General features: G+C 43.3%; 3 protein-coding genes across 4 annotated transcripts; 2 read left to right on the top strand and 1 right to left on the bottom strand.

Moving 5' to 3' along the window:
* Positions 1-1,237: 1,237 nt before the first annotated feature.
* ap1m2 (adaptor related protein complex 1 subunit mu 2) lies at positions 1,238-5,484 on the top strand. 2 transcript variants are annotated; one of them, XM_037472942.2, is made up of 12 exons: positions 1,239-1,472; positions 2,366-2,522; positions 2,668-2,735; positions 2,835-2,965; positions 3,050-3,197; positions 3,657-3,783; positions 3,859-4,001; positions 4,216-4,287; positions 4,422-4,580; positions 4,721-4,846; positions 5,058-5,133; positions 5,284-5,478. In XM_037472942.2, exons 1-12 carry the CDS (start codon positions 1,431-1,433, stop codon positions 5,307-5,309), a joined length of 1,275 nt encoding a protein of 424 aa, XP_037328839.1. In that variant the 5' UTR covers positions 1,239-1,430; the 3' UTR covers positions 5,310-5,478. The 2 variants fall into 2 exon arrangements, with proteins under 2 accessions (XP_062420620.1, XP_037328839.1); XM_062564636.1 differs by having other exon boundaries at positions 1,238-1,472; positions 3,657-4,001; positions 5,284-5,484.
* A 449-nt stretch (positions 5,485-5,933) lies between these two features.
* cdkn2d (cyclin-dependent kinase inhibitor 2D (p19, inhibits CDK4)) lies at positions 5,934-8,470 on the top strand. The gene is made up of 3 exons (XM_037472943.2): positions 5,934-6,087; positions 6,470-6,624; positions 7,344-8,470. Exons 2-3 carry the CDS (start codon positions 6,484-6,486, stop codon positions 7,695-7,697), a joined length of 495 nt encoding a protein of 164 aa, XP_037328840.1. The 5' UTR covers positions 5,934-6,087; positions 6,470-6,483; the 3' UTR covers positions 7,698-8,470.
* Positions 8,471-11,562: 3,092 nt separating this feature from the next.
* si:zfos-323e3.4 (volume-regulated anion channel subunit LRRC8C) lies at positions 11,563-16,040 on the bottom strand. The gene is made up of 3 exons (XM_037473289.2): positions 15,970-16,040; positions 15,186-15,344; positions 11,563-14,094 (listed from the first exon to the last, which is right to left on the bottom strand). Exons 2-3 carry the CDS (start codon positions 15,324-15,326, stop codon positions 11,803-11,805), a joined length of 2,433 nt encoding a protein of 810 aa, XP_037329186.2. The 5' UTR covers positions 15,327-15,344; positions 15,970-16,040; the 3' UTR covers positions 11,563-11,802.
* Between the last annotated feature and the right edge of the window lie 1,269 nt (positions 16,041-17,309).

Genomic DNA, 17,309 nt, shown 5'->3' with positions numbered 1-17,309 from the left:
TCCGGTTCTGCGCCACGCCGGCCGCAACTTTATTTCTCGTCACCTTTTCCTCACAACACTGCACCCTTCCTCTACTTCCTCTCCTCCTTCACAATAAAAATAACTTACACCGGAACAGGAGTGCAATAATAGCTTACATACCTCCCCACCCCCATAAAGAAACGTCCCCGTTTCTAAACCAAATTTGAACTGCTGCATACAACAAACAAACATGTCTTTATAACCCAACATCTAACAGTAACTAATATAACACATTATTCATCACCCACTGCAGAGCCTCCTGAAAACATGCAAAACTAATCTCAATGGATACCAGAAATTGCTGATACCCCATAGTGTTTGGACTGCATGTGCAGCTACCGCAATGAACACATGTCAATAAACATTTCCACTTGTATCACATTAACATCAGCTAGCGATACGTAACAAAGTCCCTTAAATATGCTGGCGGCTTCACAGCTCTATTTGAACGAGTCACAGTCCGTTGTGGGTTACCGTTGCCCGTAACCCATGTAGTCTCCATGCCAATAGTAACCCGAGGCTCCTCCTCACATTTCCACATTTTGTCTGCTTCTTCTTTTATTTTTCTACTCTCTGTGCTTACGATGTACCACGAGATGTCCCCGCTCCTACGCCGTGCTGAGTCTTCACCTCGCGCTGGCGTCACTGTACCGTCTTTGAACAAACTGCGTGTTAGCAGTGGCTAACATTAGCTAGCTGGCGCTCACGTCGATGAACGGGTTTTCACACTTATCTGACGATGGGTTTTATTTTCTCTACTAGCAGGAAGGTAATCCCACCGCTGCCACCAATGTAGCCGAGGGTTATGGTACGCCTATACTTGGGTTAATAAAAAAACAACAACACGGCTCCGGTTCTGCGCCACGCCGGCCGCAACTTTATTTCTCGTCACCTTTTCCTCACAACACTGCACCCTTCCTCTACTTCCTCTCCTCCTTCACAATAAAAATAACTTACACCGGAACAGGAGTGCAATAATAGCTTACATATATATATATATATATATATATATATATATATATATATATATATATATATATATATATATATACGTCCTGACAGTTGACATTAATCAGATAAAAGTGAGCACACCCTTTTTGTCCCTGCTACGATTTGTGGGTCTTTAACGCCCTCTGGCGGATAAACCGAGTAGCACACCACCTTCCCCCTCCCCTCCCCTCCCCTCCACTCTGACCAGGTGAGCTGGTGAATGTTTCACCTGCATGTAATGACGTCACAACACGCTTCAGGAAAAAGAAAGGGAAGAGTCCACGATCAGCTCAGGCCGATGAGTGTCCGTAGTGTTGCAGGGCGAATTTAAACGCGACGTTCAAAGCATTGACGACTCGAGCTCAACTTTGTTCGGAGCGTGCGGGCTTTTGTGGAGCCGCGCGTGGGTAGAAAACACGATGTCTTCCTCCGCTATATTTGTGCTGGATCTGAAGGGGAAGGTAAGATTAACGCGCAGCTGATTGGAGACGCTGATAAATGAATATTTTTTGGGGGGAGGATAAGTCATTAAACACCGCGTGTATTCTGCGTTATTAACTGTTGCTTTAAACTGTGAAACATTAATGGCGCTCGCCTCGTTAAACATTAATAAAGGACCTGCGACACTCATTCATTGAGTGTTTCAGCTTTACTTCCGGATACACGTCAGTGGAAACAAACCTCGAAGGCCTCCAGTGGAGGCATTTGTGCCACCACATTTTGGATGTTGTTGTCGTCACAAGGCATGCCACAAACGACCCTTTCTCTCCGGACACACACAGTTGGTGTCACTGAGAAAATGGGGGCACACACATGTGGTTTCAGGTGTGTTATTAAAAAATAAAATAAAAATAAAAGGATGTGTTCATTTCATATGACTTGATCGAAGTCTGCAGGGTAAAAAACAATCCCATTCAGTGTTGATTGAAGTATCTTGTTGATGAATGAATAACATTTTTAACAATGTTAAATGTTAAAGACCAAGATGATCTCACATCTGCTGGTTTTATCACACTTACAGACAAAAACCCAAAGATATTTAATTGACTCACACTCCCGAAGGAAAAGCCGAAAATTGTGACAACAGAGAAGCATTTACTAGAAACTGATATTTTTCTTTTAAAATACAAATAATATTTATTTGCTCAAAGTCCATTGATACTCAATTGATCAGCTATGGTGATGAGTACGGAATTAAATCTATAAGGGTTAATTAATAATGTCATTATTTCTCATAATTCCAATCCTGAAACCGAGCATTTCTTCTGGCCTTTTCCTTTTGTAAGTCCTAACTATATTCAGTTTAACGCAGCAGTTGTCTGATCCTCCATGTGATGTCATTCTCCCCGCTCAGGTGTTGATTTGTCGGAACTACAAAGGCGACGTGGACATGGCGGAGATCGACCACTTCCTGCCTTTACTCATGCAGCACGAAGAGGACGGGCTGCTCTGCCCGGTGCTGTCCCACGGCAACGTCCACTTCATGTGGATCAAACACAGCAACCTGTACCGTATCCTTGTCCTCCGGGCGCCGGCTGCTGCTCCTGGTTGTCTAGAGCCGGGAGGAAATGGATAATTGTAATACATTTTTAGAAAAGTAAACCATAGCGGTGGACTTGACTGTGTAGTTTGCTCCTTGACCTGATCTCTGCACAGTGGTGTCCACGACAAACAAGAACTCCAACGCCTCCCTCGTGTACTCATTTCTATATAAAATAGTCGAGGTGAGCGCCTGTATGTGACGTGTAATGTACGTGTTTGTGGCGCAGTGTCCGCTGGTGATCGTGATTATCCGGGTGATTTGAGATATGTGGATTTTTCAGGTGTTCACAGAGTACTTCAAGGAGCTGGAGGAGGAAAGCATTCAGGACAATTTTGTGGTCGTCTACGAGCTGCTGGATGAGCTGATGGACTTTGGATTCCCTCAGACTACCGACAGCAAGATCCTACAGGAGTGAGGCTTCTGAAGATGCCCAGGCATGCACGCGTATCACGAGGGGGGCTGAATCACAGCGTCGTCTATTTCCATTTCTCCCAGGTACATCACTCAGGAAGGCACCAAGCTCGAGGTGGGGAAATCCAAGGTGCCGACCACCGTCACCAACGCCGTCTCCTGGAGGTCAGAGGGCATCAAATACAAGAAGAACGAGGTCTTCATTGATGTCATCGAGTCCATTAACGTGCTGGTGAGGCGTGATGTGGGGATAATTCTTATTTGTGTCCTGCATGCTGCTGATATCAGTTAAATTGCTGCAATGGGGCCATTAGAGTGTACCTTTTGTATTCTCTTTTTTTGTGACACTGATTTATTGACTCCGTAATTTGGGAAAAGTAGGTTCTGTTGTATTTATTTATAAGCCCAGATAGGGTTCTCGCAAGATGAGTTTCCCTCTCACAAAATCCAAAGATCTACACCACTGATGGGTCCCTTAATTTTATTTTATTTCAAGTGGATTTTATTTCCATTGTATTTCTAATATCATTATTTACGTTTTATGTTTATCCTGTTCCGAAGGGAGGATCCCGGAACAGAGTGTGTTGCACATGCAAAAGGAACATTTTAATGCATTATTAATAAATAAAACCGTGATGTTCACTGAAACAAAGCATTCCGACTTGCCCACCACTGCGTAATGTTTGTCCAGGTGAATGCCAACGGCAGTGTGATGAGCAGCGACATAGTGGGCAGCATCAAGCTGAAAACGATGCTCTCTGGGATGCCAGAGCTGCGCCTGGGCCTCAACGATCGAGTGCTCTTTGCTCTCACTGGACGTACGTACACCCGCCACATGTACCACATCCATGCTGTCGTACTTACCACCACTGATCGTGCCCCGGTGTGTTCAGGTGACAAGGGGAAGACGGTGGTGATGGAGGACGTGAAGTTCCACCAGTGTGTTCGTCTCTCGCGCTTTGATAGTGATCGAACCATCTCCTTCATTCCTCCGGATGGGGAGTCTGAACTCATGTCGTACCGCATCAACACCCACGTTAGTCCTGATCAGCGCCTTGTTACTGCGCTTATTAATGCCTACATATTTGTCACTAGCACCACGTGCCAGTGACGAATACAGAAATAATGATTGTTGCAACTCATAAAGTCTTATAGATCCTTAGAGGACCATGAAAGTAAACATTGGAATTAGGCTCCTGTATATAACTCAAATCTTTCTTGTTTGTTGAAACCCTATTAATCTCTTCCAGGTGAAGCCTCTCATATGGATCGAGTCAGTCATTGAGAAATTCTCTCACAGTAGAGTGGAAATCATGGTTAAGGTACCGAGTGACTTTCTTACTCTTCTTACTGCAGATGTTTTCTTTTGGAAACCGTCAAGAAAAACAAAAGACCTGGAGCAGAGTTTCCGTGCTGTGAGCTTGCTTTGTCAGTAACAGCTGTGTTCTATTTTTAGGCAAAAGGGCAATTTAAGAAACAGTCTGTGGCAAATAATGTGGAGGTGAGGGTCCCCGTGCCCAGTGATGCCGACTCACCGAAGTTTAAAACCAGCACCGGACAGGCCAAATATGTGCCCGAGAAGAACATGGTGGTTTGGACTATCAAGTCTTTCCCTGTAAGAAATCCTTAAAGGGGTATATCCCATTTTAGTTGATGTTCTGGTCAAATGGCTGGGGCTTGTTCTGTATTGAACTCCATCTCTTTGCACGTCTGTCTAATCCATTTGTCTGTGTGTGCATCCATCCATCCATCCAGGGAGGTAAAGAGTTTCTGATGAGAGCTCATTTTGGTCTGCCGAGTGTGGAAAACAATGAGCTTGAGGGGAAACCTCCGATTACTGTCAAATTTGAGATTCCATACTTCACAGTCTCAGGAATACAGGTGTGTGTGTGTGTGTGATGCAATGAGCAATTTAAAAACCGCGACACCTGGGAAGATCACAGCATTGCATTGGGCGTCTGCCGTTTACAGCACATGCGTAGTCCTGTCAGGTCCTGTAAGACCAGATCTATATTTGAATACACAAGGCACATTAATGTGTCTTGCCTCAACATGATTGTGTCTCCCATTCTCACTCACTCTTATCCACCAGGTGCGATATATGAAGATCATTGAGAAAAGTGGTTACCAGGCTTTACCGTGGGTCCGGTACATTACACAGAGTGGAGGTATTTTTCCCTTCAACCTCAATATGACTTGGTGTTTTTCAGACCACACTGTACTATTTTGGCAATTGGTCCGATACTCAATAATGTATGTGGTTATTCTATGTTGTTCAACTTATATAATCCTCCTTATAATGTTATCTTTGTATTTAGACTACCAGCTGCGGTCCAATGTGTAAAACCAGGGGAATTTCTGTATCGTCATCTCCACCTGGTCCTGCAGAGGAACATCAATACAGACAACTTTAACTGAACTGTCTTTAAATTTCAACCACTATATCTAAAGATAATTATTCTATCTTGTTTTATGAAATCTGTGTATAACTGAATTTGTATGTTTCTGTTGTTTGATCCCTGCAGATTATTTAAATGTTTAATGAAATCATTCCTTTAAAAAAATGTTATTTGACTTTTAATTGGAATTTTGTACTGTAGTTGTTTCCCTTTTGTTTTTCTTAATAGTTTTCCAGACTATATATGGACTGTTTTTTCCCTTCTACATCGCTCATGCGTTGTGCAATCACACTGACAATTCACACCCGCCTTTTTTCACATTTGCCTCTGGAGAAATACAACCACAGGTCAGAAATGTGAATGAACTGTCCTTTGAAGACATTAACGTATACAAATCGCCCGCTTTCTTCGCTGCGTGTCCTGATTGGTTGACTGTTGCTGTTACCACAGTGATAGTGTAGTAACCGAGTTGTATCCCCGCCTCTTATACCATATATGGAAGAGCAACGCCCTCTGCGCGAGCTGTGATTGGTCAGCGTGGATCCTCTCCAATGTTTGTAAATTGTAGTCTGAAGACACTGCTGTGTAGATCTCAGCGCGCAAATGTATTTTCTAATGTTTATAAACTTTCCTAGTTTAAATTTTATTTAAAAAATACCGGTCTTTAGAAACAGCGGGACTGAAGGTCATTGCGACGTTGTGGAGTTTAAGGAACCGAACAAGGTAACGTTATGCTTAAACGCTCTATTTTCTCTCTTTTAAGTGTTAGCGGTTAGCCTGGATGCTAATTGTTTGTGTGACTCATTGTGGAGGTGACCTGTCTCCCTCTCCCGGTGTAACTAAAGCGTCCACAGAGCTTTTGTGCTTTAACGCACGACTCGTACAACGAGCTGATGTAACCGTATGCTAGCGTAGTCGGATAACATGGCGTCACCGGGGAGCCGAAGCTTACGTTAGCCCGGATGCTGTCGTAGCTAGCTAGCGATGCCGTCCCGAGTCCCGGCGTAACGTTAACCGCACCTCCTCGCTATTCCACATTTATTGCCAACATTGGGAGCCCTTTTGTTTAAGTCTAACCGCTGTACGTCTCACACTGACCCGGCAGAACTAGAGACTATAATGGTCCTTAGCCAAATGGATGCCGGTAAAGCTTTGACGGCGGCGGCAGCCAACGGGAGCACGAGCGAGGTGCTGCGGATCCTGGAGGAATGCAGAGTGCACCCGGACACGCTCAATGAATTCGGGAGGACTGCGCTACAGGTGAGTCCCACAACCAAATACCGCGTTTCTCTTTACGCAGACAGCATATTAGCTCGATCGATTAAGAGTTAACGTCTGTAGCAATAACGTCAGGTTCGTTGTGAGTCCTCTCCTTTGGACATAACATTAACTACATATGGCTGCTTCGGATTAGCATCTGTTATAACGATGCCTTCCCGAGTCCCTGTGTGTGTGTGTGTGTGTAATATATATTGTATTATATTTTATATTTGTGCACTGTCACCAAATCCCCATACCTGGGGAAAACAAAATAAACTTAAGAAAAATGAAGAATATTTGATATTTTTGACTCGCAGGAAATAGAATATACACTTGGTGGCCAATTAATTAACTGATTGCAATATAATACATCGTTTCTAGCAATACTACCTTCAATGCAGTGCAGTTTAGGTTTAACTGTTTATTGGAGGTGTTTCGAGTGAGTTCCCCGCCTTATTTATATAAATGAGAACATTAAAAGGTGATGCTGGTTTCTTATCAGTTTTTTTTATCGTTTGAAAGTTTTACATTTATGACAGTGACAGAAATAGAGGAAAATGCCCATACTGTTTCCCAGACTTTAGAGTGCCCTCATAATACTGAAATAACAAAAAGCACTACTGATTGTATGAAGATGAGTGTAGTCATTAAAGTTCTTCATATTCTCGTCAACACAGTGACTGAATTTGTTGTCGCCTCTCCTCCAAAACCTCCTACAGGTGATGATGATGGGGAACTCCAAGATCGCCGGTTTGCTTTTGGAAAAAGGAGCCGACCCCAACGTCCAGGACAAACACGGCATAGCGCCTGTCCACGATGCGGCCCGGACCGGATTCCCGGACACCGTGCGGGTTCTGGTGGAGTACGGCGCTTCGGTGAACCTCCCGGACCAGAGCGGCGCCCTGCCCATCCACATTGCCATCAGGGAAGGCCACCGGGGTGTTGTGGAGTTCTTGGCGCCGCTCTCTGACCTGAAGCACGCCAACGTAAGTGGTCAGACGGCGATAGATGTGGCCCGGGCCTCGTGTGTGCCCGATATCATGGACTTGCTTTTTGCTCACATTCATAGTTAGTCAGAAGTGTGGGGGCCTTCTGGATAACCCTGATCCAACTTTGATTCGGCTTCAAACCTGGTCACTTGAATTCATTGCTGTGTAAAGGATTAATTGTTTTGTTACTAGGGGATCGGCATTAATATGTGACGAGGGACATATTGTCCTGGCAGCTTATTTTCAGTGGATGGGTGGCTATATACAGTAGACACCTCTTTTGCACAGTGCAATTTAGGCACCTTATATATCCATTTTCCCTTTTTAATTGGGAGTGCACATTTGAAGATCGTTTCCCTAGTGTTTTGTAATTTTTGCATTCATTTCCATTGTGAAACAGTTTAAACCTTTTGTGTTTTTAAACACTTTTACAAAACTTGATGTGGTGCACCCTGATTGCTTTTCATAGTTTTGTTTCTCATTAGATGTACTTAGACTTTGGATTTACTCTTATTTATTGTTGGAATATAACTGAATATTCCTGTGACTTTGTAAATAGCAACATTTATTGTGGTTTGTTAAAATGTTATTTATATAAATAATTTTAAAACAAAAGTGAGATTATTCACTTTGGTATTTGAAGAGCAAACACAGAATAAAGTGAACTTGAAGTCTTGAATCCCATCTTTTTTTTATATTCCTAAACCGTGATGTGTAAGTTGTGAATTAGACTAATGGAACTCAAAGCATCACCATGGAATGAGTTTCCCAAACCTCATGATCGGGGTCATGATTGATAAGAAAGATGACAACCCTGTTCTCTGACAAATGTGTTTAATTAGCTATTTTTTTCTTTGCAAATACTGTAACATTTGAGTTATATCTACAATAATCACTTAAATTTAGATACTCTCGTGAAGCTGCTCTCTAATCAATGAGGTAACTCCTGAAAGACATTTATTTCTACTTTAACACTCAACTTTAAGCTGCGATCATAAATACTTTTAAACCAAACAAACATTAAAATAATTTTTAAAAATTGATGTACGTACCTTTTAATAAATGAATGTACCGTCTTTAAACTGTTAACTGTATCTTCATGTTTTGAGCGCTTCCCCCAGGTGATTCCTGACGGCTCGGTGGAATGTGCCGTGCAGCGAGAAACCTCCAAGGTCACGCAGATAGCTGGATTAGAACTCTGCATGAATGAGGGCCCTGTTGTGTTGAGGCTGGTAGGTAACGGTGCCACAGTTTGCTGATGTTTGTGTGGGCTGCTGTAGTACAATGGCTATTTAGTTTGTGGACTCCACCAGCCGAGAAAGAAAGGAGATACAGTTCAGTTCCTGTGCTGCCGGCCCGCTGTGTGGACACCACGCATGTTTCTGTGGTGCCTGTTTACATGTGAGCTTCTCACCAACAATGGCGGTGGAAAAAGTCACTACTCTCCTTGAATTCAATTTTGAAGTCCTTTTATTGTGGAACTTGTTACTCCAATGTAATAAGGACATACTGTGCTCTTTACTTATAATACTATAATACCGTAAGTTAGTTTTTGTGTAAGCTTTTTAGCATCAAACTAAGTTATCAATTTACGAGGTACGAGATGGTTATACATTCACAAAGTATCCTGGAAAACATGAACTTCCACTTTAAAAGTTATAATATAAAGCCATGGTCCAATCTGCCTTTTAAGTACATTGTTCGATACGTTATGTACATTTAGCAGATTATACCTTTTTACTTTCTGGGTTTTGATACCTTTACTTCCTTTACCTTTACAATACTTTTTAGTCTGCATTATTCATGTATTTATCTAAACTAAAATATGTGTATCTTTATTAGGAAAAGGAAATTACTCTTCAACTACCGCTGAAGATCATTGATTCAGCAACACGCGCACAAAAGTCAAATGCTGGACTGTTTAGCTCTCTGCTGGCGTCCATCGCTATGTAAAACTATGGGGGCTGTAAACACGATAGTATCAGACCGACCTGCCTCCAGCCACTAGGTAGAGCTCCATTACTTCACTGAGCACACATGCCGGTGTGTGCAAATAGTGCCTGTAGAAACGCTGTTGTGGTTTGTTTGTTCTGCAGGTTTGTGACGGTGACGAGTTTGCAAGAAAAAGTAGACGAGAAGTGCCTGCTCCTCCCCTTATATACATGCAGCCTGCGGGAAGACATGATGCCGATAACACTGAGGGAGAGTAAGGTGTGACTTGCACAAAGGAGTCCATTGTTAATCACAAACGTTGGGGGTCAGTGGTGATCGTTTTTCCTGTGTCTTTTTTTAAAATTCTTTATCCAGAAACATAATGGCCCTTGAACTCCCTTTTAGAGCTGTCAATTTGGGGCCAAGCAAAAATGTAAACATTTACAGTCTAATAAAAGTGATTCTCTTTGGATGGTAGGCTTAGTCAAAAACAAGATAATCTCCAAAAATGAAAAGATAAAGAAATGATTATATTAACTATATTTGAAGAATCCCCCACGGTCTTTCTGTAAGTACAAGGTGAAGCAGTGAAGGAGTATTGCTTTACTCTTTTTTTTCTTCTTTTTTTTCTTAATAGTTGGTGGCAGACGCACAATCATTGTTTGGTTTGTCCGTTCTGGGTTACCGTGGAAACACGATAACGCTAATCAAAAGATACTTAAAAAATATATTCAGCACATATTACATTTCTGCCTAAATGCTACACCACTTTTTTATTACTCACAATACGCACATACAGTGAAAGAGTTCTGTAGTAACACCACTAAAATGTAAGAATACAGGGAACAAATGCCTTTTTTTATTTAGCACAGATTAGTTTGAGGTTTCAACTGTGTCAAATTCTGGTAAGACTTCTTGCTCTGAGTGTTTTTCACTTCCTTTTTTCCCTTCACATACCGACTAGTGGGACAATCAGTGACCAACAGCCTTTGAATGTCTGCAGTGGAATGTTACTCAAATGGTTTTAGTTGCTTGGCGTTTAACTACGGTATCGCACAAGATACGGGTGATTACTCCGTGGTAAACATGAGGCGTCTAATGAATTCTGAACCTTGACACCACTTTACTGTCATACTAAAAACTTGATATCTGAAATCTGAGATGGTGCATCACTGTAAACTGTCCACTCTTCAACTCCAGGGAACCAACGCAGGGAACCACAGCCCGCAGAAAAACTACATCCGTACCCTTCAGACCTAAAAAGCAAAGATCTCAGTGTTTACTGTAAATACTGCAACATCAAAGCCACACTTGGCTTTAATGTGACACACTTAGCTGCCACCTTCAGAGAGGAAAATACATAAGTAGATAACTGACAAAGCATGACATTAGTAGCTTCTTTTTTAGGACAAATGTCTGTGCTGCACTCACCTCTAATCTAAAATAATGACAAAATAAACATTTCTTTCATATGACCTTGGGAGCTGTGTTGCAGTGTAGCAAGGTCATCGGCAGATTACCTGAAGTATGTCTGTGAACTTACTAACAGGATCCCATTTTGTACCCATGCAAGCCCCGACATGACAGCTCTGCAGCTCAGGCGGAAAAGTTTTAAGCCTCGGCTGAAGCACGAAGCACGAAGACGGAACAAGGGGGGAGAACAAAGAAAGGATACAGGAAGAAGCAAAGACCCAGCACTTAGTGTAAAAAATATTTTTCTTCATATGAACACAGAGAAGAACGATGAAGGAAGTATGAATGTTCATTCAATATATTACTCATCCAAAAGGTATTTAAAAAGACAGTTTGGTTGTGTTTCTCGTTAGTTATTGTGAGACCTGACTTACCTGTTTGAATGCGTAAACAGGGGGATGAATACCTTTTATCCTGCCTCTGAAAGCCCTTTCTTCCTCCACTTGTTCAGTGACTGAAAGGCAGCAACATGAACCACCTCATCATGCTGTGCAAACCTGTCCAACGGGATACGACTTTTACTCTGAAGAATCCACAAAATATTCAGACAAGGTTTTATTTGTGTTAAGCCCGTGATTGTTTCAACAGTATAAAAATAGCCATTGTTATGGTTCAAGAGTTCTAGGGTTTGACTCTCTTTTGGTGGTCCTGCAGTCATAATTATGGATTCCCTTTTCATGCTGTTTTATATGATACATTCAACCTTGTGGCACAAATGAATATCTCCATGGATCACTGTACACAAAGAGAAGATGATACAGCAGCAGTCCGTCGCTCCACAAACTCAGCGATTAGTCAACCGGCTGCGTACATCTGATGGCAACAGATCCATCAGGTTTTCTTCCACGATCAGTCCGTTGAGATTCAGCAGGGGACAGTCCCCTATCTCCACCGGCAGAGACTCCAGACGGTTCCCTTTGACCTCCAGCCGGACCAACTGGGACAGGTTGGCGACTCTGTGGCTGAGATCTGACAGGCAGTTGTTTCCGAGCGCCAACGTCTTTATCCTTTTACAGGAGAAGAGCTCGTCCGGCAGCGACTCCAGGGAGTTGAACGCAGCGGAGAAGAACTGGAGGCCCTGCAGGATGCCCACCTCAGGAGGAAGGGAGGTGAGCTGGTTGTGGGAGACATCGAGGTGCCTGAGTTTGGTGCAATAAAACAGGCGAGAGGGCAGCTTCCGTAGCTTGTTCCAGCTAACGTCCAGCGTCTCCAGGGTGTGCAGCTTACTGATGTGATCGGGGATGTAAGTGATTTTGTTGTTCCACAGTTTTAGTGTCACCAATCGGTGGCAGTGCTGCAAGCTGAGGATCTCCTCCACAGTGCTGAGTTTGTTGTCCTTCAGGTCCAGCTCCTGCAGGTTGTTCAGGCTGAAGACGGCACTCGGGATGCGCTCCAGCTCGCATCCCACCAGCTCCAGCAAGACTAAGCTGCTTAGCTTTTTCAGGCTGCTAAAAGCCTGGAGCTTGACGCCGTCGTTGTGGATACACAACCGCTGCAGCTGCAACGCCACATCCACCACGCTGGGTGGGATCTTAGTGAGGTTAGAGCGGAGGCAGAGGACTCTCAGAGCTGTAAGCGCTCGAAGAGAGTCCAGGGTGGCACTTTTGGACACGTCATTGGCTAAAGGACCACTCAGATGCAATTCCTCCAAGCTGTGCAGGCTGTACATCCACATAGGCACATCTTCCAAACTTTCAAAATCTAGACACAGGACCTTCAAGTGTGCCTTGAAGTGGTTCAGGGCAGAAAGCTGCAGCTTCGCGGGGCAGAAGACCAGCGACAGCTCCCGAAGAGAGTCCAGCTTTGCTACACTCGCTGGGATGGTGACATTTTTTACCTGCTCCAGTTTAAGTGATTCCACTTCGACAATCTCAAAGACAGTGTCGGGGAGCCCCGGCAGCATTGAAAGGTGCAGCTCCAACCGGTTCCTGGCGTTGCTGGCGAGGCGGCTCCGCAGCTTTTCGGCGGTCCACACGTAGTTGAGGTTGAGCTGATGCAGGTGGCTCTCGCTGACCTCGGAAAGGAAGACGGCAAACCTCTTAGAGTACAGAGCGTCGTATTGGTCTACAAGGTGCAGGAGGAACGCAAAGTCGTTCTTCACATCCGGTATGTCGTTGATGCCCGTCTCCAGTCGGACCTGCTCGAAGGAGTACTCCTTCAGAGGTCTGTGAAACTGCCAGTAGAGGGTGTAGATGCACAGAATCCCGTAAACTCCCACGAAGCAGATGTAGCAGTAGGCCAGCTTGGAGAAAAGATGGGCTTTGTTGTGATTACAGCAATAGATATCGAAACCAGTCAGCTCCGGAGGGATGTAACAGCGCACTATGATCTCTATGTTCGGTACCAGCACCGCGGTGTAGACGATGATTACAAGGAACTTGAAGACTTTCAGTGACGTTTGTAGCACGTACATGACGTACAAGAGGTCCGCTTCCTCGACGTGAGTTCTGAACTTCTTCACCTTTTCAAACAGAGCTTTGGCCTGCTCCCCCTCCTTCTTGTCCAAGACGGAGGGGGCCGACTGAATCTCCGGGTTTTTTTTTTCCGGGTTCGACTTGACAGAGGAGGAGCGAAAAAGCAGTCCCGATGTCTCCTCGTTTTCCGCTCGTCGATCCGTGGAGTCTTTGGACATGGTGTTCCTCCTCCAACTCACCATCTTCTCCTCTCCTCTTTCCTCGGACACCTCACTGAGGGCCCTCGTGGTCCAGGGAGAATCAAAGCACTTCCCCAGGATGGTGACGAACAGGTCAAGTTTAGAAGACGTCCCGGGGAACTTGAACCAGAAGCTGCTTGCTACCATGAAGATCATAGTGTGGATCACAACCAGGTACGGGAAGAACTTTGCGAACCAGTGGACATACTTCTCGTAGCAATAGTGGTTGACAAACACATACTGGGGGATGTCCAGGTTGTTCTTGCGACCAAAGACTTCCCTGATTTCAGGCTTCGCAGGTGGGTCCACTTTGTCCTGCGACGTCTCGTTGTCCCTGTAGGTACGGATGTAGCTGCAGTCGATTGCTTCCGGCGTTTTGCTGGTGAAGGGGCTGGGGAGGCAGGATATCTTGTCTTGGGTAAGCTGTGGAAGTGAAAAGAATGGGAAAATAAATAGAAAACATATTTTGCTTCATATAAACGTGGGTCATACCTTGATAGAGGTACATCCGAGGTGTTGTACACACATGTACAGGTTCATTTGTAAACTGGAAATTCCTCTTTCATTCTCAAAAGATAACTGCACATTTATGTAACGACATGTCATGTCCTGTTAGTCAGCTTATTTAGCCACGTTTCCAACCGATGGATGTATTTGCTTGGCAAATGCACAACATGTTGCCTCATGAAGGACGCCTCACAAAGGAGCAGAGACGGTGCACTCAAACTCTACAAGGTACGTTCCCCTTTTTCAACTGTATCCAGTGTCTTAAATAAAACAAAACTCAATCGAATTTAGAGGAAATCTTTTGATGAATCTTTTTTTCATTTAATTTTTGATTGATATTGGAACTTCTAAACTCTTTAAAGATAAAACTGCAGGAAACAATTTCTTTTAACTGATATTTTTTAACCGAAAGAGGGCATATCCTTGAAAAGAATCTCCCACGCTTTTGTTGAGTAAACAGAGAGCGACAGGTGAGTAAAGGATTGATTTCAATTACAATACTTGCTTTCATACTAATGATGAAACCAGAACAGTTAACTGTACTTTTGTTATTTAATGTTGCAGCATAAACCCGTTCTCGCTGTCTGCAGAGAGACGGGATTTTAAGGAAACAATGAGTTATTTGATTACATCGTTCCATGTTTAATTTTCTTTCCTTCTGTGCCATTTCTAATGTGACACAGAAGTGGTCTGAATCCACAGTGGATCCGCAAGTGGGTCAGGTGAGACACGTGAACAAGTTACACTGTCTGCATTCATGCCTGGAGGACAGATAATATAGGAACAGAGCAGAGGGTGCGAAAAGTTGTCGGTGGCAGGTTCCTATTTTTTTTTTATTGATCTTAATACCCAACTGAGATCGACTTGTGCCGTTCCGAAAAAGGATCCTGCCACCGACCGAACCAAATATTCCTCTAATATGCCTCAAAAGACAAACATGATGCAAATGCTTCACCTCGGGCAGAATCGGTGTAATCATTTACAAAAGTGGCGTATCGGCCCCTTACCTGCAAGGTGCAGCCGAAGACACCAATCATCAGCATGGCAACGCACAGGTACTCCGAGAAGACATCCCACCACGGTTTCAGGACCCGATACTTGGAGCTCTGCTCCGCCCCGAAGTTTCTGAATTCCCCCACTGGGATCATCCTGGCTGCTGCTCCACACTGATGAAATAAAAGGTTTGGCCCGTAAACAATTGTGTTGTCCCCGGTTTTACAATAACACGACACCAAATATCTCACGCTGTACAGACCCAGACAGGACCGAAGAGGGAGGCTGCAGAAGTCTCTAACCTTGAATGAATGAATGAATGTGTGAGCAGGCTTAAAGTGGGTTAACGTGTTTGGCAAGTATGTTAACTCAAAGGACCTTCTTCACAAAAGGGCTGATGTCACTTTTTTTGGGAAAGTCTACTTCCCCCTTCCCTAACGATACCACTGGCATTTATTTAATGCCCTCTTTAGTTTCAAGAAATGGAACACTTGGTGAATAAACAAAGTTGATGGCAGACCGTGACAAACAGTGTGCAGGATTTAAGTCGTAATTAAGTAACATTTGGTTTGGTTTTGTATAAAATTATTAAATGGTTGTCTAAAAAAACACATGTCCGACAGGATACTGGACCTCATGGTTTCGTAATCACAAGAAACTTGAGTGTTACATGTTCGTAACCTTGTTTTAACTTTCATGTCTTAAAGAAGGTTTCAGTCCGTTAGTACAGATTCAGCATGAGTATCAGCAGTAAAAAAACAACGCTCCTTCAGCTCTACACAGGTGGGTTTAACATACCTGCGTCCGAGGAGGGTCCACTTGTGTTCAGTGGGAGTCGCGAGCCAATAGTCATCGTTAAAGACGAACACACCGAAGTCAAGTTGGCGGACACCACATTAAACATCCGGTCAAGGATTTTCAAAGTAAAGATATCCTCAACAACCAAGCCCGGCCCACTCCAGCGCTAACTTTACGATCAATTTAGATATAGAGAATTACCGTAAACATATTCACCTCCTAGATCTCTCCTAGCAGCTTTTTTAACTCATTGTAACAACATAATAACCTTAACATGCTTTTTTACCAATTACAAAGTTACTGCGTCTTTTGTGTATGTCTTGGTTATTAATTTTATTTTCTATCATTTCTCTTTTGCATTTTCCGGTCTGCGCAACAAACGAAAGAGAATAATTCTTTAAACAATATTCTCGTTATTTTTTTAAATATCTTCATGATATAGTTATCAATGACTTCAATGACAACTCTAACTACAATGACATGTTACGAGGTATTTCATCATTATGTTGCATAATAACCATATCATAGTATGCATAAAATTATATTATACGTTTCTATGAGAAAAAATATAAATAATTATAATATGGTACAAGGATTCATACAGAAGGAGAGCATGAAGGAGAAAGGAGCTCAGCAAGGAACCCGAGGAAGTGCTCTGCTGGTAGCAGCATATCTATTGGCTGGACTCCATGAGTAATCAAAGAGGAAAGACCTAAGCCCTCTCCTACACGAGGTGAGAGGCTCTGCTGGTTTCACACTGTTTCATAACTGAAGGCGGCGGCTCTCACCCATTTTTTAAAGAGTCTGGGAACCACACGTGACGCAGTATTTACGAAGCGCAGCTCTCTAGTATGAAAATATGTTTCTATAAGCTTCTTAATATAATATGATATAATATGGAGTAGTTTGGAATAAAAGGGGTCAGCGTGCCCTCTGGTGGTCACTCAGCATAATGTCAAAAGCTTCTAAACCCACATTTCTGGTTTGTTTTCGAGTGGATATATCATTTTTAGGGCCGGGACTCGTTTAAAATTATTAATCTAATTAATTAGAGGCTTTGTAATTAATTAATCGAATATTTGACCTGAGAACAGTGAGAAGTAATTTTTTTCACATGGATTTTTATTTTTGTTCAACCAATTCCAGCAGACAAGTGTAGAAATAGCATATTTAGAAATATAGTACTTTCCTGATCCACATTTGGGATTTGATTCTCTCTCCTCAAGGTGCCGTGTGTCAAACGTGTTTATTTCTTCCGGGATTTATTCTCCACTCGGCTGAGGAGGACCCTCAGACTGGTTTAGCTCCATAGGGGAGTCTGGTATGGATCTTCTCATTTC

The sequence above is a fragment of the Pungitius pungitius genome, chromosome 9, assembly GCF_949316345.1.
Source record: "Pungitius pungitius chromosome 9, fPunPun2.1, whole genome shotgun sequence".
NCBI classification, from domain to species: Eukaryota; Metazoa; Chordata; class Actinopteri; order Perciformes; family Gasterosteidae; genus Pungitius; species Pungitius pungitius.
Note: the sequence above shows the minus strand (reverse complement) of the source record. Positions and strands in the feature narration are given on the sequence as shown.